General features: G+C 38.6%; 2 protein-coding genes across 2 annotated transcripts; both read left to right on the top strand.

Annotated features, from left to right (window-relative positions):
- Positions 1-764: 764 nt before the first annotated feature.
- LOC100768956 (olfactory receptor 51B6) lies at positions 765-1,712 on the top strand. Its single transcript, XM_027408028.1, has one exon. It carries the CDS (start codon positions 765-767, stop codon positions 1,710-1,712), a length of 948 nt encoding a protein of 315 aa, XP_027263829.1.
- Positions 1,713-18,560: 16,848 nt separating this feature from the next.
- On the top strand, positions 18,561-19,532 carry LOC100773549 (olfactory receptor 51M1). The gene has a single exon (XM_027407517.1). It carries the CDS (start codon positions 18,561-18,563, stop codon positions 19,530-19,532), a length of 972 nt encoding a protein of 323 aa, XP_027263318.1.
- The last annotated feature ends 4,606 nt before the right edge of the window (positions 19,533-24,138 follow it).

Here is a 24,138-nt window from a genome sequence, read left to right as displayed (position 1 = left end):
ATCCATGTGACCAAGACTAAATTATCAATTTCTAATTTCTTCTCCAAATATCTGACATGTAACAGTCATTTTGTAGAGTTGTTAGCAAATAGAGACTTATTTTTATTTTTATTTTAGAAAAATAAAACCTGAGACTTTTGAAACAACTCATGGTAAACTAGAGAATTACACTCTTCATTAACTTGGAGGTCCATGTTTTATTTGAATTAGAAACAAGATTGTTTTATATGACAATCCCAGTTTGCTTTCCCTCCCATCCTCCTCTACCACCCCCCCCAACTAAAACTCTACCTATCACATATCCTTTCTGCTCCCCCTGGGTGCTATCTGATATTCTATGTCTCATTTACTCTAGGAAATTTTGGGATCTATTCTAAATATCAGCAATCAGGATAAGGACAACCATGACAAGAGTCTGTAAGTACCAAAACTATTAAAGCACTACTCAACTATAGTGATTTCTTTCTTCATCGTATGTGGAGTATAAGATTTACAAAGATTTCAATTAAATCTGCTTTTGACACATAGATTATCTCTAATGTAGCCCAATAATATCACAAATGATACTCTGAATAATGTAGAGTTGTTCTTCCCATATCGTGTTTCCCCATATCTAGAAAGCTCCCGGGAATGATTGAATTACCATTGTGGTTGGAAATAAGGACCTCTGGACACCTAAACAGCATGTAGCTTCCTCAAGGGTCAAACCCTAGAGAATAGGATTCGATCACCTTGCCTGACAGAGAGAGATCTTTGCCTCTGCAATGCCCTCAGTGTGGCTCAACATCTCCTCATCCCCATTTCTGCTCACTGGATTCCCAGGTCTGGAGAAAGTACATCACCTGATCTCACTCCCATTGCTGGTGGCCTATATCTCCATATTATTTGGCAATGGCACCCTTCTTTTCCTCATTAAGGATGATCATAACCTCCATGAGCCCATGTACTATTTCTTAGCCATGCTGGCAGCTACAGATCTTGGAGTAACATTGACCACCATGCCCACAGTGCTGGGTGTACTGTGGTTAAATCACAGGGAGATTGGCCATGGAGCCTGCTTCTCTCAGGCCTATTTTATCCACACTCTCTCTATTGTGGAGTCAGGAGTCTTGCTTGCCATGGCCTATGACCGTTTCATTGCCATTAGAAACCCATTAAGATATACCACCATCCTTACAGATACTAGAGTAATAAAGATTGGCATAGGTGTATTGACAAGGGCTGGTCTATCAATCATGCCAATAATCATTCGCCTGCATTGGTTTCCCTATTGTCGATCCCATGTACTCTCTCATGCTTTCTGTCTACACCAAGATGTCATCAAACTAGCCTGTGCTGACATCACATTCAATCGTCTCTATCCTGTTGTGGTTGTATTTGCAATGGTTCTGCTAGATTTCCTAATCATCTTTTTCTCCTATGTTTTAATTCTCAAGACTGTCATGGGCATTGCTTCTACAGATGAGCGGGCTAAAGCCCTCAACACCTGTGTTTCCCATATCTGTTGCATCCTGGTCTTCTATGTCACTGTGGTTGGTCTGACATTTATTCACAGGTTCGGAAAGCATGTTCCTCATGTGGTCCACATCACAATGAGCTACATCTACTTCCTTTTTCCTCCTTTTATGAACCCTGTCATCTATAGCATTAAGACCAAACAGATTCAAAATGGTTTGCTTCGCTTATTCTCCAGACCTTGTTCTAGAACATGACACTGACTACTCTCTGATGAACAGCTCCTGAGATGGGGAAATAGTGACAACATTGTAGGTATAAGTACCCACACAAAACATTTTAGTAGAAACCTACTAAGGCCTCTGCTGTTTTATTGATATTTATTGCTGATTTGATATGTTATGATGAATTCACAATAATAAATGCTATGTCAAGACCTTACTCTGATGTTAATAATTTCCCTAAAGTAAATAGCATCATTTTTTGAGCTTCTGACATGTGACATATAGAGACATATATAGCCTTTGAAACTACAGTCTAGGTCATACTTGTTTGGGTCAAAGCCCATAATTTTCCATTTGATCTCCATCATTTGGTCCTCCTATACCTAAGGCTAAGGCATTTAGAAATTATGCTCACATTGAGCTAATTGATGGTTCTAGAAAACTATCTTGAGTGTAAATGAGACAAGCACTGACCTCAGTTCAGAATGATTGACTTAGGAAAAGCATGTTCAGGAAAAGTCTGCTCAGTTTCAATTTTGATATATACTTATCAAATAATAATGCCAAAAATGACAATTTTAAGACAGAAATACAATTGTATTCCAGATACACATTATCTTGAGAAGTTTGGTACCAGGCACTGCTGAATAGACATAGGTATTTTCATTTATTAAAGTGATAAAAGAAGTCCTCTGGAGAACAACATGGTTAGCATTAGATGAGATGTCCTGGCACACAGAATTCCAGAGCATGGTATTGCTGAACATTTCTCTGGGATGGGAAGGATAAGAGAAGATAGAGTTCGTGGCTATTTCTGGAAGAAAATCTTTTCTTTTCTTTCCCCAAATACCCTTCAGCTTTTATTCTGATCACTCAGTAGGCTTGGGGAAAGGGTACTTGTGACTTATGCCCTCTTAAAAAATCAATATCCATGATTCAATGAATAAGTTTTAAATTTTCCAAAAAATTTCATGAGAAGACTACACAGCATAAAGTGCTAGGCTCACACATTACCACACCATGAAGAATCATTCATTTCTCAACCTCTGTTCTCTGTCACACTAGCCTTCAAAGTAAAATATACTGGCTACATCTATTCTTTCTCACAACAGGTATGATTTTCTAGAACTTTTTGAGTTTATTAGTGACTAGGAGAGGAGAAAAAGAAACAATATCCTCCCAGCAGTTTACAAGCCACTATGCAATTTGTTCTGATCTGCCAATGAACTATTTCTTTTTTTATGTTGTGCTTCTACAGCTTGGCTCTATGTTTGGATTTTGTGTAAAAGTTGTGTTCTTTGTGTCTTGTCTCTGAGGGTTTGTTCCTCAGGACAGAATAACATAAGTCCTACTAATGTAGAACAAAACTTACCAAATAGACTTTTTAAAATAAAAATATAATTTTATAAACTGAAGTAAGAAAGCTGAAGTGATGGGCTCTCTGTCTGTCTGCTATGTCCTACCTATTTTTTTTGTCTCTTTTATTTTTATCTTATAATGATTTTCAAGGAATGAACAACCTAGATGGTATCATCATCTAAAAACTTCAAAAATATCAGGGCTGAGATATAGCTCAGTTTGTGGCATATATAAAACCCTTAATTCAACTCTGAAAAGCACATAAAACTGCACCATGTAGAATTGCATACCTCAGCCCAGCACTTAGGAAGTAGAGGCAGGATGACCAATAGTCAGAAGTCATCCTTAACTACATAGAACATTTTAGACCAGCCCATGGTACATGAAATCATGCCTTGAAAAATAGTTTGAACTTTTCTCCCTCAGAATGAATTCAGGGGGAATCTCTCCTATGTCAAAAAGATTAGTTCTCCATTCTCCCTGGAGTTTTTGTGATCCTGTGTTCTGATTCACCCGGCTATTATGGATATTTTGAAAACAATATTTTTAATAAATTCTTTGTTCACTTCTTCATTGTTTTTTCTAATTTTAAAATTTTATATAATTTGTGTAAATGGTGTTCTATCTACATGTATGCTTGGATGCCAGAAGAGGGCACCAGACATCATTAAAAATGGCTATGAGCCACCATGTGATTGCAGGGAATTGAACTCTGGAGCTCTGGAAGTGCTGCCAATGCTCTTAACCACTGACCCATCTCTCCAGCCCTGATAGCAGTATTTTTATGTTATATAAATTCGTATATTATCGCTAACATCATCTTGAGTGTGATTTTATCACTTATATTTTACAAAATTCTCCCTCTTTTTGCACTTTCATGGTTTCTAAGTCTTTTTAGGAATTCCCACATTTCATTACATGAAAGAGAGTGTGATCTGCAACAACATGAATTCATGTCAGACTATGAGCAATTTCCCTCAAACTCCTGGGAGAGTACTGAGAAACGAAAGGATCAAACAACAATATCCAGTGTCCACATAAAATAAAACAAGGTCTGCACTTAGGGTGGGAAGCAGAACTTGAGATAGCCTATCAAAACCTAAGAGCAACAAGGAAATTATCAATGTCCAAAGTTCCACTGGAGGCCACTATATGCCCTTTTCTTGTTTGGTATGTGTAGTAAAAGTAAGTGGCAAAAGGTCTCCTATCCCCTGCTTGCTCTCCCTTGAAGAAACAAGGAAACATCCCTGCTGTTCTAGAATTGTCGAGAGGATTTGGTTAACTCCCGAAAACAGAGACAGTCTGGATAACCCTCTTAATGCACTCACAAAGCTGTTCACCTGCTATGATGGTTCAAAGAGCATTTAGTTCCTGGTTTTCACCACTTTGTTATTGCAACTAATTTGTTTAAACATGAGTAATGTAATGAACAAGATTCTATACACTCTCTGTCTATACAAGGATAGAAGATTTACCATTTATTTACAGCCATACCATAGAAACTTAGTAATAGGTAGACAATGTTTTAAAACACTTGGATAAGTGGACACACTGGGGCCTCTCTGAAAGCTTTTGTTCATGTCTCATGATAACTATGTATATCTTTGAAGCTTCCCAGTTTCAATAAAGACAGGTGTTTATTCTCCAACTCTAACAAAGTAATTTCTTGTGCTAAATGTCAGGCACACTCCCAAACAGGAGGATTGGGGCCAGATATTGGTAGTGACAGTTGTAACAGTGTGATAAGCTCCTGGGATCAGAGTAAACAGGCAGCTTCTGGCAGAGGCCAGCTGAAATGACAGAAGTTGTATGACCCTTGGTGAAGTTAACAACTCAATAATAAATAATCTGTTATTTTGAGATTAGTCCACAAGTTAAGCCTTGAGAGTAGAATAACAATGCAAAGTCTGTTTAAATAGCAGTACAACTTCCTGTCTAGAAAGACAGTGACAAGCTATTCTACTGTCATCATTTGATAAGGCCAGTCCCTGCCTCCAGTGCTCAGATGGAGTAGAGACCCAACTGTAACAAAATAATCCACTTCTATTTTGCAGAAAAGCATTCATTTTTCAGACTCTGTTGCTGTATTTGAGAAACACAAGCAAGGCCTTGCAGCTCTCCCTCATCTTGACACTTCCTACAAAAATATATGTGGCATTGCCAGCTGACAGAGCAGAGCTCTACACTACTGCTCTCAGTAGACTGAGATGTTTCTCTAAATTTTGAGAAAATTAGTCTCAGGCCAATTTGAAGTTTGTAGCTTCAAACTTCTGTAAAGAATTTCTAGTACTATACAGTTTAGTGAATCAGAGATAGTGATATTTTTAACATATTTTAATATGTGCTTTAAAAAGAGAGAGGCGCTCAGAAGAAAGTGAGACATAGCCAATTTAGAGTACTTGTTTCCCAAAAGGAGAATCAAATGAAAGAAGGATGCATTCAAGACTAGGTGCTGACTTCTCAAAGGAGTAAGCCATTCTCTTAGAATTGGCCACATGGACCATTTTCATGACTCAAGATATATCTCAAAAGATGCTTTAAAAAGAAACCTTTTGATGTGTGAGTTATGTATGGTCTCTCTAAAGATGCTCTGTGAAAGTAAAACACTAAAGTTATACAAAGCTTTCAATACATGTCTTTTTCTTGTGAATGGGGTTTCTGGTGGGATTTCTAGAAAATTGGGGATTTATACCCCAGACAGGAGAAGACCAGTGAGCAATTATTAATCATGCTGGAATTCTTGATTTGCTTCTGGTAAGGACTTTAACTAGATTCTAGAACAAGGGCCTTCACCCTTCCTCCTCATGCCCGCTGCCTGTCTATGTTGCCTCAGGATGGTTTCTGTTACTTCCAGATTTAAGAGACTACTTTAATTTTTCCAAGAATTATCAGTCTCTGATTAGCTATTCAATACAGAGCTGAAACATATACATTCAAACAATACAGAACATACTCAGCAAGTTGTATTTATGTATTTGTTCATCTACATGTGTGTATCACAGCAATAAAGTGGAGGCAATTGTGAATTTGGGAGGGAGTTGGGGTAGAGACATGGGAGATATAGGAAGGAGAAGAGGGAGAACTAACATAATTCTATTTTAATGAAATTTTAAAAATTAAAAAATATCACTACTCCTATGCCACTTTTGGTCTCCTCAAGAGCTGTCTAAGTCATGTACTAATATGAACATATTCCATTTGGAGAACAAACTTGAGACAGTTAATAGGCTCACTAGATGAGGGCATAGTAAGGTTGGGATTCTGATCAGGAATCTGAATTGATGTCAGAAAGCCCTTGTGTCTTCCTGAGAGATCTCCCCAAGGCAGAAGGTCACTGAGAAATATCCCAGTGATAGCTTGCATATGTAGAACGCTGTCTCTTTCCCTGTTCTTTTGTAGCTAATTCAGTTTTGTACCATATATTAATATCTTTGAATTATTCATATGAGAAGTTTTTTACTAATATCTTACCTCTGGTTATAGTTTCTTGTTTATTGGAAGCATCAATTCCATAATGTTGCATACAACACATTGCTATCTTTCTCAGAAACATGTGAGATCCCAAGACAATTTCTTTGTTTTTGTTTTTGTTTTTTTGTTTCTAATACAAATCTAATACATGAGCCAGCCTGGCATGAAATTTTCATAAAACTCTGGCTGACCTGTAACTTACAGTCTTCCTCTATCAACCTCCCAAGTACTAAGCTTACCTGTGTTTGCCACCATCCTTGGCTCTAAAACCACTTCTTAAGGATTGCATCTCTCTTGTTTTATAGTTATCATTACTGGGTCAGATGAAATAGATAGTACAAAGTGAGAAACACACATACAGTGGTGTTTATAGTGGACTCAATGACAAAGACTTGCGATTAACAGTCTTGCTCTTGCAAGAAACTTGAAAACACATGCTTACTTAAACTCTACCTTTAGGTGCAGGCCATGTTGATCCAAGCCTAGTGCTAATGCTGAGTTTGTGGGGAGGGAGGAACACTATCTTTTCTTAGGGTAATTCTTTCTCCAGGAAATTTCAACTTCATTTGCAAGACTGAAAAATAAATGATACTACCTCATTAATAGTAGTTCTATAGGAAATACACTTTGGAGGAGAGTAACAATAAATGAAAGGGAATGATATAGCAGATATAACATATGTTACAACAACTAATAAAAAAAGATCCATGGATTTGAAAGAGAGCCAGGGAGACTATATGGCAGGTTTGGAGGAACAGAAAAGGAAGGGGAAATGATGTAATTATAATCTCAAAAAATAAAAGAAGTAATTTTCAAAGTTTTGTTAATTTTGTAACATCTGATCACTATAAGAAAATCCCATTCAGTGCTACATAACGCCTCATGTGCAGTGAGCTACACTGTGGTTGTGACAGGCTTTGATTCACTGATTGGATGACAAACCAACCATGCTTTAGAGTAGCTACCTCCTCCCTAACATGACTTCTGTATGAGATGATAGACTGACCCAGGAAGGAGTGTTTAAGAAATATCAAATCTGCTTTAATAAGGCAGGTGTTAGAGATCTTTGAGCTCAATAGTCCACTGTTAGAATTTTTGTTCAGGGTTTGTTGAATGTAGGTGTGGGTATATATGAGAGAGAAATAGATCATCCTTGAAGAATGATAGGTCAGGAGTTACTAGAGTTGTGTGGTAGGTATAGATTGCATGGCAGCATAGCACTGGAAGAAAAAAAAAATGATTCTGGGATATGAAGAGAACCCTCGTGCTGGTTTGGATTTTAACATATCCTTGGGCTGAAAACTCCTCCCAGTGGCTACACTAGAGAACTACAGGCATGTGCTTGGACCTGATTCCTTTTGGTGCAAGAAGCCTCAAGTTCCAGCCAAGTTCTGGCTATTACACATAATGCTGCTAGGAACATCGTTGAACAGATGTCCTTTTTGTATGAATGTGCATCTTTAGGGTATATGCCCAAGAGAGGAATTGCTGAATCTTGTGGTAGATTGATTCCCATTTTCCTGAGGAGTCGCCATACTGATTTCCAAAATGGCTGTAAAGTTAGCACTCCCACCAGCAGTGGAGGACTGTTCCCCTTTCTCCACATACTCTCCAGCATAAACTATCATTGGTGTTTTTTATTTCAGCCATTCTAACAGGAGTAAGATGGTATCTCAGAGTTGTTTTGATTTGCATTTCCCTATGGCTAGGGATGTTGAACACTTTCTTATGTGTCTTTCATCCATTTTAGATTCCTCTATTGAGAATTGTCTCTTTAGTTCTGTTCCCCACTTTTTAATTGGATTGTTTGGTGTTTTGGAGACTAGCTTCTTGAGTTCTCTATACATTTTGGAGATCAGCGCTCTGTCAGATGTGGTGAATATCTTTTCCCAGTCTATGGGCTGCTGTTCTGTCTTACTGACTGTGTCCTTAGTCTTACAGAAGCTTCTCAGTTTCAGGAGTTCCCATTTATCAATTATTGATCTCAGTGTCTGTGCTACTGGTGTAATGTTCAGGAAGCAGTCTCCTGTACCAATTAATTAAAGGGTATTTCCCACTTTGTATTCTAATAGGTTCAGTGTGGCTGGATTTATGTTGTGGTCTTTGATCCATTTGGACTTAAATTGTGTGCATGGCGATAGACATAGATCTATCTGCTGTCTTCTACATTTCAGGATCCAGTTATGCCAGCACCATTTGTTGAAGATGCTTTCTTTATTCCATCATATAAATTTAGCTTCTTTGTCAAAGATCAAGTGTTCGTAGGTGAATGGGTTAATATTGGGGTTTTCAACTCTATTCCATTGGTCTACCTGTCTATTTTTGTGCCAATACCAAGCTGTTTTCAGGACTATAGCTCTGTAATAGAGCTTTGAAGTCATGGATGGTAATGCCTTCAGAAATTCTTTTATTGTACAGGGTTCTTTTGGCTATCCTGGGTCTTTTGTTTTTCCATATAAAGTTGAGAATTGTTCTTTAAAGGTCTGAGAAGAATTGTGTTGGGATTTTGATGAGGATTGCATTGAATCTGTAGATTGTTTTTGGCAAGATTGCCATTTTTACTATGTTGATCCTACCTATCAAAGAACATGGGAGATCCTTCCATTTTCTAGTATCTTCTTTAATTTTTTTCTTTAGAGACTCAAAATTCTTATGGTACAGGAAACTGGAAGCAACCTAGATGCCCCTCAACTGAAGAATGGATAGAGAAAATCTGGTACATTTACACAATGGAGTATTACTCAGCAGGAAAAAAAAGGAATCCTGAAATTTGCAGGAAAATGGATGGAACTAGAAGAAACCATTCTGATCGAGGTAACCCAATCACAAAAAGACAAACATAGTATGTACTCACTCATATGTGGATTTTAGACATAGGGTAAAGGAATACCAGCCTACAATCCATACTGCCAGAGAAGCTAATAAAGAAGGAGGACCCTAAGAGAAACATACATGGTACCCTAGAGAAGGGGAATGGGACAAGATCTCCTGAGCAAATTGGGAGCAAGGGAGGTGAGCAAAGGGAGCAGGAGAATGAGAAGGGGAGAAGAGGAGGGGTGAGGAGGACATGGGGGAGCAGAAAGGTTGAGTTGGGGAAGAATAGAAGAAAACAAGAAAGGAGATACCATAATAGAGGGAGATATTTTAGGTTTACAGCGAAATCAGGAACTAGGGAAAGGTCTGGAGATTTGCAAAGATGACACCAACTAACAATTTAAGCAACAGAGGAGAGGCTACATTAAATGCTCTCCCCTGATAATGAAATTGATGACTGTCTTATAAGCTATTCTATAGCCTTCACCCAGCAGCTGGTGGAAGTAGAAGCAGACATCCACAACTAATCACTGAACTGAACTGGAATCCAGTTGCAGAGAAGAATGAGTGATGACCAAAGGGGTCCAGACCAGGCTGGTGAAACCCACAGAAACAGCTGACATGAACAACGGGGAGCTCTTTGTCCCCAGACTGATAGCTGGGATACCAGCATGGGAAGATTGCCAGTTTTACTATGTTGATCCTGCCTATCCAAGAGCATGGGAGATCACTCCATTTTCTGGTATTTTCTTTAATTTTTTTCTTTAGAGAGTCAAAATTCTTATGGTACATGTCTTTCACATTTTTGGCTAGTGTTACCCCAAGGTATTTTATGTTGTTTGTGGCAATTGTAAAGTGTGATGCTTCTTTGATTTCTTTCTCCACCAATGTGTCATCTGTATATAGTAGGGCTACAGATTTTTTTTTGAGTTAATCTTGTATCCTGCCACTTTGCTGAAGGTGTTTATCAGCTGTAGGAGTTCCCTGGTGGAGTTTTTCGGGTCACTTATGTAGACTATCAAATCATCTGCAAATAGTGAGAGTTTGACATCTTCCTTTCCTATTTGTATTCCCCTGATCTCCTTTTGTTGTCTTATTGCTTTAGCTAGAACTTCAAGGACAATATTGAAGAGGTATGGAGAGAGTGGACAGCCTTGTCTTGTTCCTGATTTTAAAGGAATTGCATTGAGTTTCTCTCCATTTAATTTGATGTTGGCTGTCGGCTTGCTGTATATTGCTTTTATTATGTTGAGGTATGTTCCTGTTATCCCTGATTTCTCCAGGACCTTTATCATGAAGGGGTGTTGGATTTTGTCAAAGGCTTTTTTGGCATCTAGTGAGATGATCATGTGATTTTTTTCCTCAGTCTGTTTATATGGTGGATTACATTGATGGATTTTCGTAAGTTGAACCATCCTTGCATCCCTGGGATGAAGCCTACTTGATTGGGATGGATGATTTCTCTGATGTGTTCTTGGATTCGATTTGGCAATATTTTATTGAGAATTTTTGCATCAATGTTCATGAGGGATATTGGTCTGTAGTTCTCTTTCTTAGTTGTGTCTTTGTGTGGCTTGGGTATCAAGGTTATTGTGGCCTCATAAAAAGAGTTTGGTAATGACCCTTCTGCTTCTATTGTGTGGAATACTTTGAGGAGAATTGGTATTAGCTGTACTTTGAATTTCTGGTAGAATTCTGCACTGAAGCCATCTGGCCCTGGGCTTTTTTTGGTTGGGAGACTTCTAATGACTGCTTCAATTTCATTAGAGGTTATAGGTCTATTTAAGTTGCTTATCTGTTCTTGATTTAATTTTGGTAAGTGAAATCTGTCCAGAAAATTGTCCATTTCCTTTATGTTTTCAAATTTTGAGGAATATAGGTTTTCAAAGTATGACCTGATGATTCTCTGGATTTCCTCTGTATTTGTTGTTATGTCCTCCTTTTCATTGCTGATTTTATTAATTTGCATGTTCACTCTTTGTTGTTTGGTTAGTTTGGATAAAGCTTTGTCTATCTTGTTGATTTTCTCGAAGAACCAACTTTTTGTTGTATTGATTCTTTGTATTGTTCTCCTAGTTTCCATTTTCTTGATTTCGGCCCTCAATTTGATTATTTCCTGGCATCTGCTCCTCCGGGGTATATTGGCTTCTTTGTTTTCTAAAGCATTCAGTTGTGCTGTTAATTCTCTAGTGTGATTATTCTCCTGTTTCTTCATGTGGGCATTTAGCGCTATGAACTTTTCTCTTAGCACTGCTTTCAAAGTTTCCCATAGTTTTGGGTATGTTGTGTGAAGCATACAGAACACCAAATAGACTGAACCAAAAAAAAGGTCACCTCTCCACAAAATAATCAAAACACCAAACTTACACAACAAAGAGAAAATATTAAGAGCAGCAAAGGAAAAAGGTCAAGTAACCTATAAAGGCAAACCTATCAGAATAACACATGACTTTTCCTTGGAAACTCTGAAAGCCAGAAGGTCCTGGATAGACATTTTACCTACACTAAGAGACTATGAATGCCAACCCAGACTACTATACCCAGCAAAGCTTTCAATCATTATAGATGGAGAAATCAAGATATTCCATGACAAAACCAGATTCAAACAATATGTATCCACCAATCCAGCCCTACAGAAAGTACTGGAAGGAAAAACTGCAATCCAGGGAAGTTAACTACAACCAGAAAAACTAGGCAATAGATAATCCCAACTTGCCAACAGTCAAAGGTAGAAAGGAACATACTGAGAACAAATTTCTGGCATATGCCTGATGCAATGCCCAGCATTTGACAATGACCTGGGCTCTCACTCTAGTAGTCCATTTTTAGGACTTTGTGGTGTTTATCTCTGTCAGTCAAAATAAGATGCTTATGCAGCTGTTTCCTGATTCATCATTTTAAGACAGTCTATTGACTCACTGAATTCTGCCTATTGACTTGCCCATTCCTCCCCCAATCTGTCCCCCGTTTCCCCTCCCTATCTAAAGGAAGTAATATACACTCCTAGAAAAATCACAGCAGGAGGGTTGCAGATTCCACAGCATCTTCTGCACCAAGCCAGTGCTCAGCACCAAAATAACCATAAAGTAATCCTGTCACTCAGTAAGGTAAGACTTACAGTGCCTGTCAACTAAGAAAATACTACTGCAGGGCTGGTGAGATAGATCAGTAGGTAAACGTGCTTGCCACCAAACCTGATGACCTGAGTTCAACCCCTGGGACCACATGGTAAAAGGAGAGAACTGACTTTTATAGGTTGTCCTCTGACAGTCACATGTATACCATGGTACATGAAAACCCACATACACATGCGTGTGCATTGCACATGTGCATGATTACAGGCTCACACACGCATGCACACACACACGCACACACACACACACACACACACACACACACACACACACACACACTGTATAAAATTACTTTTTTTCTTTTTGAGACAGGGTTTCTCTGTGTAACAGCTCTGGCTGTCCTGGAACTAGTTCTGTAGACCAGGCTGCTGCAAGACTAGTGGAGTCATGGCTGTGAACATCTTATTGTACTGTGGCTAAGGTACTCTCAAAAGCAGCCTGGCCTGGGTTTTTTGGCCCTGGGAGGTATAACCCAGTTAGGATTACTAGATGCCTTGTTTTTAGGGATGGGACAGAGTTCAGGCTCTTCTGGGTGGACACACTATGTCTCAAAATGTCTTGTTCCTGGTTATTCTTCAGAGCTACAATTGAGCAGAGCAGGGCTTGGGAGTGGATAGCTTGAAAGATACCTACAACATTTGCTGGATACACATTGCTTGTGACATTGAAGGAGAAACCCATAGGCTCCCTCTGCCCTTGAGTACATGTCTTTCATTAGCACCCATGCCTTCCTGCCCTTATGTCCCTCAGTAGTGTCCTAAGACATTTTGGCAGAAACGGCCTGTATGGTTTGAATGTGAATGATGAGCAATTAGAAGACAACATGGCATCATGTCGAAAACCCCCTCATATGTGACACCCTGTCTTTACAGCAAATTATGGGTCCTTTGCCATGGATGAAGGGAAGGGAATGATGTCACCGCTAACAAGATTTGTTTTTCATAAAGCAGGAGGGAAAAGGCAATAAGGTAGGGTGACCTTCACTGTTGTACCCAACCCTACAGTGTAAGAACACTCCAGCTTCAGGTGACTCTGTAGAAGGAGGGATGAGTGGGGTTAATGAAAGACTTCTGCCTGCATGGACCCCACCCCTAGGGACTCCTTGTTTGTACTCAAGTTCTCCGAGCTAACAGGAAGGAGGATAAATACTTCCCTGACAGAAACACCTGATGCCTCTCCCTGACCCTGCAGACATTCTTGCCTACAGTACGAACTGCCGTGACTTCATGTTTTTGAAATTAACAGCAGTTGGTGAGTGTCCAACACTATGTTCTTTTCTAGTGATGTAATAGGGAGTCATAAAAGGGAGGGTAGAAGATATACATGAAGTGGAGGAATGGATGAATGTTCCAAAAAAGCATTGAGCATAGGAGGTGTTCTCAGCTTTTTTGGGCTTCTCCCATATATGTTTGAGTGACCTTATATAAATGTGTTACCCATATTTCTCTCACTGTAACTCAGACATTTTTCTTTTGAAAAATGAAATCTGAGAATCTGAGTTCTCCATGGAATCTTCTCTACTTCTGACATTCTCAGTGAAAGTCAGGGACAAGGTCCATCTATCGCTGGAGAAGAGAGACCATCTACAAAGTTATACTATGGTTAAGGAACAGTGGTACACTTTCTTCATGACTGTGGCTTCTGTGTCATCCAAGCTCTTCCTGGATCATGCCTAGCGATTAGCCTCTTTCTAATCCTTGCCCAGCTGTCAACCACATTCACTGTGTTTCTTTCTCTCCTGAACAATAGTCATTCATTAACTAACAACATGTTAAGTGCATTTTGTGTCTCAGGCCAGTGAACACAGCAGAGATTCAAGCTCTTGATTTGCATGTATCAATGCTGAAAACCTTTAGTGACAATCTTATTATCCAGATATGAATTCCTTTTCCACAGTCCTCCTCTATACTACTCAGAAGAGGCAAGTTCTGCATTATGGGGGAGTGTTTTCTCTAGACTTCAAGAAGAGGAATATGGTCCAAATATTTATGCTCATAATAAACAGTGTCTCTCTCTATAGTTCTTTCTACAAAAGCAAATGCTAAATTTAAAAATAATAGGTATGGCAAAGGTAGCTAATTACTTACAGTGTTTCAGAAATCTCCATTTTGATCTCATCCCTCACTGATATTTGTTCTGTTGTGAGTGCTGTAGCTGCACAGTCTTTAGACATAACTGTGTGTTGGTGGACAGACTCTTCTCCTTCTCTGTGGAAATAGAGATATGGGTATGGCTCTCCCTTCAAGGACAATTGTCTCACAATTAAGTTCCCTGTAACTACCCTTCTTAAAGGAGTAAGTCCAGTCCCACCACTGACTCTGTGGAATTTTTGTTTTCACCAGATCCCTCTCCTTGTCTGCTGGGACATGTCACACTGAAGTTAGTGATAAGAGTTGAGCCCAGGACTCCAGACACAACCAGGTGGGACAAGAGGTGAACAGCATGTCTGCTCATCTCTTCATTCTTCATGAAAATACCATATAGTAGAGTCACCACATGGTAATCACTGTCCTGGAATCCAGGAGTCTTAGTCTACTGGGTTGAAAACTACATATATATATATATGTATATGTATATATGTGTATAAAAATACATATATATAATATATATATATATATGAAGGGCATATGTAAATATATACATGCAAGTGCCATATGTAGTATATAAATAATTCATGTAACATAAAGTTTATTTAAACATACATTGTACTTAGCCTTCTGCTCAAAGATCAATTGTGACGTATACCTATGTGTAAGTATATGCATGAATATATAATCATAATTTTAATACTTGTGGATTAATATACATGTCTTTATTTTTATAACATTACATTTTACATAAAATCTGTAATATATACAGACTACTAATTATTAATACTATGCACCTATAAGCTATAAGTAAATTTATAAAATACATTATTTGTACATATTTGGACTTATGTTATATAGGGCATGTATATACCCTATATAAATATAAAAAGCACACACTTCAAGAGATACATATGTGTATTACATTTCAATGGTGTCGCATGAAAGGTATGTTGCAAGTACTGAGAACTCACCTAACTCTACACAAAGAAGTCAGAGAAGTCAGTAAGAAGGAATATCTTTAAGTCTTCACCAATTAGCAAGTATTTAGTAGTTGGAAGAACAAGGGCTGTTGCTTGATAAGAAAGCAAGAAATACAAAAAAATCAATAACACTGTGTATTGTTGTATTTAAAAAAAAAAAAGCAGCCCATGAGAGAAAGATGCCATGAGACAGGGTTCAAGCTGAGCACTTCATTAGGGAAAGGGATAATAAAAACGGGAGGAGGGAGACTGTCCTCTGGGTATGGGAGCAGCAGGAAAGGTGAAAGGGGGAAAGAGAGAAAAGAGAGCGGGGGAACAAACAGACTGAGAGAGGGAGAGAAAGAAAGAGAGGTGGGTAGGAGGTGGACAGGACCCTTTTAAAAGGGTACATAATAAATATACACAGGTGGTGCTCTTAGTGGCTGCAGCTAAGGGTGTGTCCTGTAAGAATTCCAAGGACAGGCCAGTATAGATGTCTGAATACTAACTTGTATGGGGCATCAAGAAATAATAACATGAGTATGCTGAGTGGAGTAAATAAAGGATGGGTTTGGAAACGTACCAAAATTGGAAGGGCCTGGTCAGGGATAGAGTACTACAGCCTCTCCTATGACATTAGGACAATCTACTTTGGAATGAGACATGGCTTAAGTCCCATCTCTGAGGTAGTGGTAAAAGATTCATAGTTATGTGAAACACAAAAATGTAGTGTTTTATAGTCTTTCTGAATTGCACCTGACCTCAAGAAACTAGTCTTATTACCACAGCTCTTTAGTGGACTGAAGGGGAAGCTGGTGAAGGACTGACACAGTGACTCAGAGTTAGAATCTTCCAAATGATGCTATGATGGTAGGGGGTGGAATCTGGGGATGGAGGACCAGACTTGGCAAATTATGTATCATAGGAATCAGTTAATTACATATCAGAGCCATCAGTTAAGGTGGTTTGGGGAAAATAAGAAATAAAATGATGACTACAAAGATACATATAAAAGAATAAATGAAGAGATATTTAAAAGGTAAGACAGACTGAATTCAGCTAAAAAATAGATTAAAAGGTAAAAAAAATGTAATGAATATTTGGAAACAGTAAGTGCTATCTAAAGATCACAAGTAGAGAATCAAATGTGAGATGACGGACTTGAACTCAGTGGTAAATACATTAAGCATAATTCTCACACATTAACAAGCAACTGAAAAAGAGTCAGTGGTTCACGCTGGCTACATAACAGAGCTATCTGGATTAGAGACAAGTATTTACAGGCATCTTATAACAATGAAAAATCATAATTGAGAAGTTAAAATGTACAAGGTCAGGAAATTGAGTAGCTTGGACATTTTGAATAATGGAAGAAAGAGCCCAATGGAAACTGTTATAAGAACCAGCCAATATATCAAAACTTCTGAGAGGAAAGTAAAAAGGTAAGGCATGGTCAGAAGTATATATAACTGATGTAGCTAAATGAGATATTTTAAAACATACTCAACATAGGCCCTTATGCATGTATTTAAAGAGAATTCTCCTGACTAAGTGAATTTAAAAAAAAATAATAAATTGTGGGTTATTTGCTTGAATAGAGAACCACTAAAGAAATGGAGAGGACAAATGAGGAAAATATTCTCACTCCCTAGCTGAAATGATGTGGGTTCATCTTTGTCTCTTTCATTATTTATTTGCTTGTAAATGTAATTTTTTCTTTGGTTTATTTATTTATTTTTCGACACGGTTTCTCTGTGTAATCTGGCCTGTCCTGGAACTTGCTTGGTAAACCAAGCTGACCTTGAACTCAGAGGTCTATCTGTTTCTGACTCCTGAGTGCTAGGGATTAAGTGTTTTTCTCCACTGCCCAGCTTCATTTGTTTTTTTGTTTTTCATTCTTTCGGTATCCTCCTATGACCTCTTCTGCATCGTAACCACAATTCTTCCTTTTAATCCACCAATCACCTTCCCAGGCGTATCACTGAAGACTTCAGTACATACTGACATTTCTCATTCTCAGAGTCTTCTAAACATAATTCTTAGTAATTTAACTGTTGCATCTATGCTCTCAATAGCTCATCAGGGACTTTATATTGTACCTAATGTCAATGATCAGACATAACCCATAACCTAGAAAGTCTGCTCCCTTTTCATCATACCATCTCCTCTCATGTTTTAGCTAGATTTTACCCTGTATTTTGTACAACACATCATCATAACTAATAATGGTGTGAATTTGAGTAGATGGGGACTCAGAAAAATCTGGAAGGAGTTGAGGGAGGGGAAGCCATAATCAGAATATAGTCCCAGCATTGCAAAATATGAAAAACAAAAATTTGACTCATACCCACAACATAAGCAACACGAAATAATAAAACATTCTTGGAAAAGACATACATTTTTACCTTGCTTTTGAGCTGTGAAACATCAAGTTACAGATGTTCTGCATGCTGCTACATGCAAATCTAGAAATCAAAAGAGCAACTGTAGAGGCACACATTTATTTCTTATCAGAATAAGGATAGAAAATGAAGTCATGATGGTAAACTATATTGCCTAAGGAGAAAAATAAGAGTACTCCAAAAACTTGCCTAGGGATAAAAAAATAACCATAGTAAAAGAATGGATATGATGAAAATCCAGTAGAAAATTCCAGAAAGTAACACCAGAACTCTGGAGGCAGAGACAAGCAGGTCTCTTGAGTTTGAGGCCAGCCTGATCAACAGAGCAAATTCCAGGACAGCCAGGGCTATGCAGAGAAACACTGTCTCAAAACAAAACAAAACAAAAATGAGAGAGAAAGAGGTAACGTAAGTATAGGGAAAATACCTAGTGACAGTTATTTTATCAAAGAAGTTTCTAATAATAAGATGTGAATGGCTAAAGCATAGAACTGATGACTGGGGTTGAGGTTGCAAAAGGAGAGATAATTGCAAAGTTCCTCACAGAGATGTGAGTTTTGTGAAGCTGAAGAACTAATTAATAATCAGAAATTTCCATTGATTTTCAGCTCCATCCTTCAGGAAGACTAGCCCAATACCTTATTTTTAATACATGGTCCTGTCCAACATTACTCACTTTAGCCCCATGTTCTACCTCAGTAGCTTTCCTGGTTTGGAGGCCTTTAAACACTGGATTTTCATCCCCTTTTTCTTGATGTACCTGGTGGCCATCTCAGGCAATTGTCTCATTCTGATGATTATTAAGACGAGCCCTCGTCTGCACACACCCATGTACTATCTGCTCTCCTTGCTGGCGCTCACTGACCTGGGACTGTCAATGTCTACTTTGCCCACCACTGTGGGTATTTTTTGGTTCAATTACCATAGCATTTATTTTGGAGCCTGCCAAATCCAGATGTTCTGCATCCACTCGTTTTCCTTCATGGAGTCTGCAGTGCTCCTTGTCATGTCCTTTGATCGTTATGTGGCCATCTGCCATCCTCTGAGGTACTCAGTCATTATCACTGGTGAGAGGGTGATCAGAATAGGCCTGTGTGTTATTCTCAGGGGTCCTGTAGCCCTTATCCCAATTGTCCTCCTCCTGAAGGCTTTTCCCTACTGTGGACCTCTTGTCCTCTCCCACTCCTTTTGTCTACACCAAGAAGTGATACACCTGGCATGTGTAGACACCACCTTCAACAACCTCTACGGACTATCACTGGTGGTGTATACTGTGATGCTGGACTTGGTGCTCATTGCACTGTCCTATGGCTTCATCCTGTACACCGTGGCAGGACTGGCTTCCCAAGAGGAGCAGATCCGAGCCTTCCAAACTTGTACTTCACATCTCTGTGCTGTGCTTGTGTTCTTTGTGCCCATGACAGGGCTGTCCCTGGTTCACCGCTTTGGGAAGAATGCTCCACCTGCTGTGCACCTTCTCATGGCCAACATCTACCTCTTTGTACCACCTATGCTAAACCCAGTCATATACAGTATTAAGACCAAGGAGATCCGAAGGGCAATCTCTAAGCTCCTAGGCTTTGGAAAGGACAATTCTGAATCCTGGGGAGAAATGCATCACTGAATACCATTACTCTAGAAAGCTGAAACTCTATCCACATTTAGTACTGTTTGTTATAACACCTGAGATCATGATAGCACCAACCTCCCAACTATAAATAAAATGTAAGTGTTTCTTTTCTTTCAAGTTGTGGCTTAAGAACATGGGTCTTCTGTTTCTTCAATTATGATGCCTGCTCCTACACTTGAGATTGGCAGCTTGAGTAGCATGATAAATTACATAGCAGAACAAATACTAAAATGAAAATTAACACAAACGTTAAGAGGAAACGAATAAATATAGCATCCAGAGAAGATCCTAGCAATGAACAAATCTGATTTGTTGTAAATGCCCTGAAGAAATACGCCTTTTTCCATCGCCTCTTGGGACAGTTTCCATCTTTTCTACTTGGCCAGAGTCCTGTTCCTCTCTCTCTATTCTGGTTAAATTTCATTGTCAAATACCCAAGTCCTCTCAATTTATCAATATCTGACACACTTGCCCTAAAGTGGTTTAAATAGAATCCCTCAATTCTTCCCGAAGTTGTTCTCCTATGATCTCTCATGTAATAGAATACAACGACTGTAAGGATTCAGGCATTATGCTGGCCTGCCTCTGCCGCCTGGCAGAATGCACTCAAGCAGTACCCTGGTCTGCCCAGGGTTCCATGGTTGCCTTGTCTGCACGCAGGTGCAAAGAAACTCTTTAAAAGAAAGACCCCTGGCCACTTATGCTCTATTCCCACTCCTCTCTTTCCTCCTGTCTCCTTCTTCTCTTCTCTCCTCTCTGTGTGTGTCTGTGTCTCTGTCTCTTTACCTCTTTTCTCTTTCCTTCTCCCTCCCCTCCCCTTTCTAAAATAACTTCTCACTTCAGCTCTGTCTGCCTGGGATGTTTGTCACCCTAGCCTGCCACAGAATCCTCCAAGGCTTTATCATACTTTATCATAACAATGACCCTTGTTCTGACTCTGTGCATCTATGATTTTATCTTGCTTGTTCTTTTAATCCCTTAAGTCCTGCCACTCGAACCAATATTAAACTAAAGTCACTCTGCATGTCTAGGTGGTTATGAGATGTTTCGCAGTGATGTGCAGAGGAACAGTTTCTGGCAAGGAAACTGCCATAAACCTGTTGGGTCACAGTTCCATTGCTCAGGGGATATGAACTCAAAATCAACAGAGCATCTGACCCTGCCACAACTGATCACAATCTATTTTCAGTCTCCACTTTAAGGTTACTTCCTAAGAGATGGGCTTGTATTCTAAAAACAGAGCAGACAATGCAGTTTGCTTCCACAACACCCCATATTTCCCTGCTAACATTTGTCATAAAGTAGCATGTGGTTTATATGTTTGTGTGTTGTGTGGGTATGTCCATTGGGATATCAGATTAATTGAAACTCCTTGCAGGTATTATACAGGTCTCTATCATTAATAAATCTATGTCCAGTAAAATCAATGAGTGATATCTTCAATAATAAGTGTCATTGATAGCAAAGGAGACAGAGTTGCCGAAGAAAATAGTTTGTTTGTCCAGAATTATCAAACATTGCATTCCCAAGAGTCATACTCTGGCTGACCTCTTAGCTTCTGGGTGCCGGTGTGTGTGTGTGTGTGTGTGTGTGTGTGTGTGTGTGTGTGTGTGTGTGTGTTGTGTGTTTGCACATGGGTACACTGTGTTTTTCTGTTCATATGCATGTGTGTGCATGTGTATACGTATTCATATGAGTATATAACTCTGCAGAGGTATATTTGTGTAATAATCCTAATTGGTTAGACTCCATGAAGCCTGAGTTTCTGAATCTTTAGAGGTAGATACTTTTCACACATATTTTTTATTCTGAACTTAAGTTCAAGACCTCTGTTCACACACCTGGCCCTAGCACCTAGACTGCTCTTCAATAAACACTGAACAACTTGTAAGTTACTACAAAAAGCATAGTTATGTTGCTTATGACAATAAAATCTATATAAATATCCAAGCCAAACATGCTACAAAAGACATGAGATAATTCATTTAATAAAATGTTGATTATTAAAAATGTTTAATACTTAGGAAACTATTTTCCACAAAATAATGTAGAAGCCAAGCATGGGGATAAATGTTGGGAACCACAGCAGTTAAGCTCATGAGTTCGAGACTCACCTTGACCAAGTAACCAGATTCTCCCTGAAGAAAAAGAAATGATTAAATAAAAAAAGACAAAAAAAACTGTTATGAACAGAAAAATCAGAAGGTACAGGTTTTCAGAACATTTATACTCATTAGGAAAACATTGTTGCATATACTTATTTATTTGTTTCATTATATTTAACATAATCACAATTTTCCAAGGTCACGGCTCAGTTGCATTGCCTAAAGGAGGTAATTTGCAAAGACTGTAGAAAGTCCTATATGACTGCATTGATGACTAGAACAATGACAATGGTGGTATGTATTAGCTCTTACTAAGTAAGCACTGACAGAGTAGTGAGTGCTAACTGCCTTTTATTTTCAGTGTTACCTGAAAATTAGGCAGACATATTTTTCTCCATTTTTTAAATTTAAATTAGAAACAAGATTGTTTTACATGTCAATCCCAGTTCCCTCTCCCATCCCTCCTCCCCTGACCCACCCCCAACTAACACCCTACTTATCCCATACCCATTCTGCTCCCCAGGGAGGGTGAGGCCTTCCATAGGGGTGTTCAGAATCTGTCATATTCTTTGGGATAGGACCTAGGCCCTCCCCCATGTGTGTAGGTTCAGGGAGTATCCTTCTATGTGAAATGGGCTCCCAAAGTCCATTCTTATGATAGGGATAAGTACTGATCTACAAGAGGCCCCATAGATTTCCGAGGCTTCCTCACTGACACCCACGTTCATGGGATCTGGATCAGGCCTAGGCAGACATTTTTGATCAAGTGAGATTTATAGAGAGAAAAAAAAAAACTTTCTGACAATTTCTTTTTTCATTTATTATTTGTTTATTCAATTTTTGAGACAGGATCTCATGTAGCTGTGGAGCCCAGGACTACCTTGAACTCCTGATTCTACTCCTTCTGTTTCTCCAGTGCTGACTTAGATTCCAGACATGTAGCACCATGCCTGGCTGATGGGGGAAGTACTTCTGTGTATGTTTATCTTATTGATTGTTAAATAAAGTTCTGTTTGGCCAATGAAACAGCAAGTTAGACAAGACTAGTAGTCAAAGAAGATTCTGGGAAATGTAGTAGAGAAGTGGTGATCCAGGCCGGAAGTGACATAGCAAGGAGACACATATTTAGCAAGGAGAAACAGGAAGTGTCCCCTTTTCCCCTCCACTCTTCCTCCAGCGGCACAATGTGATCCACCAGCAAGGAGGGACGCCAATAAGGCATCCAATAAGATAAGTCTTATAAAATATATAGATTTATGATAATTAAGACTGAGCTAACAGATGAGAAATCCTAGTCATTGGCCAAGCAGCTTTGTACCTAATATGTTTCTGTATTATTTTGTCCATCCACGTGGTTAAGCTCGGCGGCTTTTGGCAGAAAGATTTATCGTAGCATCCAGCTGTCTTAGGAAAAATATTATAAGATTCCAGAATTGAGGTGCAGTCTAACCTGACTGTTTTCTTAAACCATTCCAAATAAGACCAGTTGTTTCAGGATCTGCTGTGTTTTAGTGAAAGAAGTTCCAACTATTTGCCCCTTAACCTTGATTCACCTTTGCCATACTTTATTATGAATTTTTCAGTTTTGTATCAAAAAGTGGAAGAAGAACAAATAGCCAAAAAATGACAGTTTTTTAAGACTGAATTTAGAGCAATATTAGATTCCCTAAAAAAATTGACTGATGGTGTAAATATTTCCCACACAGTAACTTTTATTTGGAGACTGACCAATATCTCATTCTGGCTTAGAACTCATGGTCTTCCTTTGTCAACTTTCTGAGAGATGGTGTTACAAGTATACACTATTGAGACTAGAAGCTATTTTAATCATGTACTATGATCTAGGCATTGTTATAAGGCCACAATGTCTATATATCATGTAAACTAGACAATAACCTTGTGAGACAGGTGTGTTAAACAGTTATTTTATAGACAAATCAACTGGGGCCCAGAGGCAAAATAACTTTCCCAATAATATAGCTAAATATGGCATTGTTCTATATAGTGGCAGAAAGTTTTTTTTTTAGCTATGACACAGTATTTAAAAAGACAAGGAAACAAAATTTATCATAAGCACATTTATTCTTGCAAATGATTATCTACTGAAAATGACTGGAACATCTCTCCTCTTGTTTAATACCATTTGGATTCTAGAAGCTTTTGAAGGCAGCACTTGTACTGGTAAAATATAATTGTTCATGAAACTGACAACCACGTAACTTTTATGTATTTCTTTGTAATGACTCGGAGTCTCTGTGCATTTCCTTCATTATCTGTCATGTGGGCTCGTGACAAGGGAGCAGCCATTTTTTGAAGAGGCTCCACTAAATATTTGTATCTCCCATTTAACCTTCTTTTGACAATCAGATAATTCTTTCTCAAATCAGTCTCTTATAGAGCATGCCTGTTTTCTCAAAGACAGAGAATCCATCTTAATGATTTTTGTGTTCAAATATCTGAGCAGCCCTAAAATCTCTAGATATTTGATGAATGCT

Source organism: Cricetulus griseus, chromosome 3 (assembly GCF_003668045.3).
Source record: "Cricetulus griseus strain 17A/GY chromosome 3, alternate assembly CriGri-PICRH-1.0, whole genome shotgun sequence".
NCBI classification, from domain to species: Eukaryota; Metazoa; Chordata; class Mammalia; order Rodentia; family Cricetidae; genus Cricetulus; species Cricetulus griseus.
This window is presented reverse-complemented; position numbering and strand designations above follow the sequence as displayed.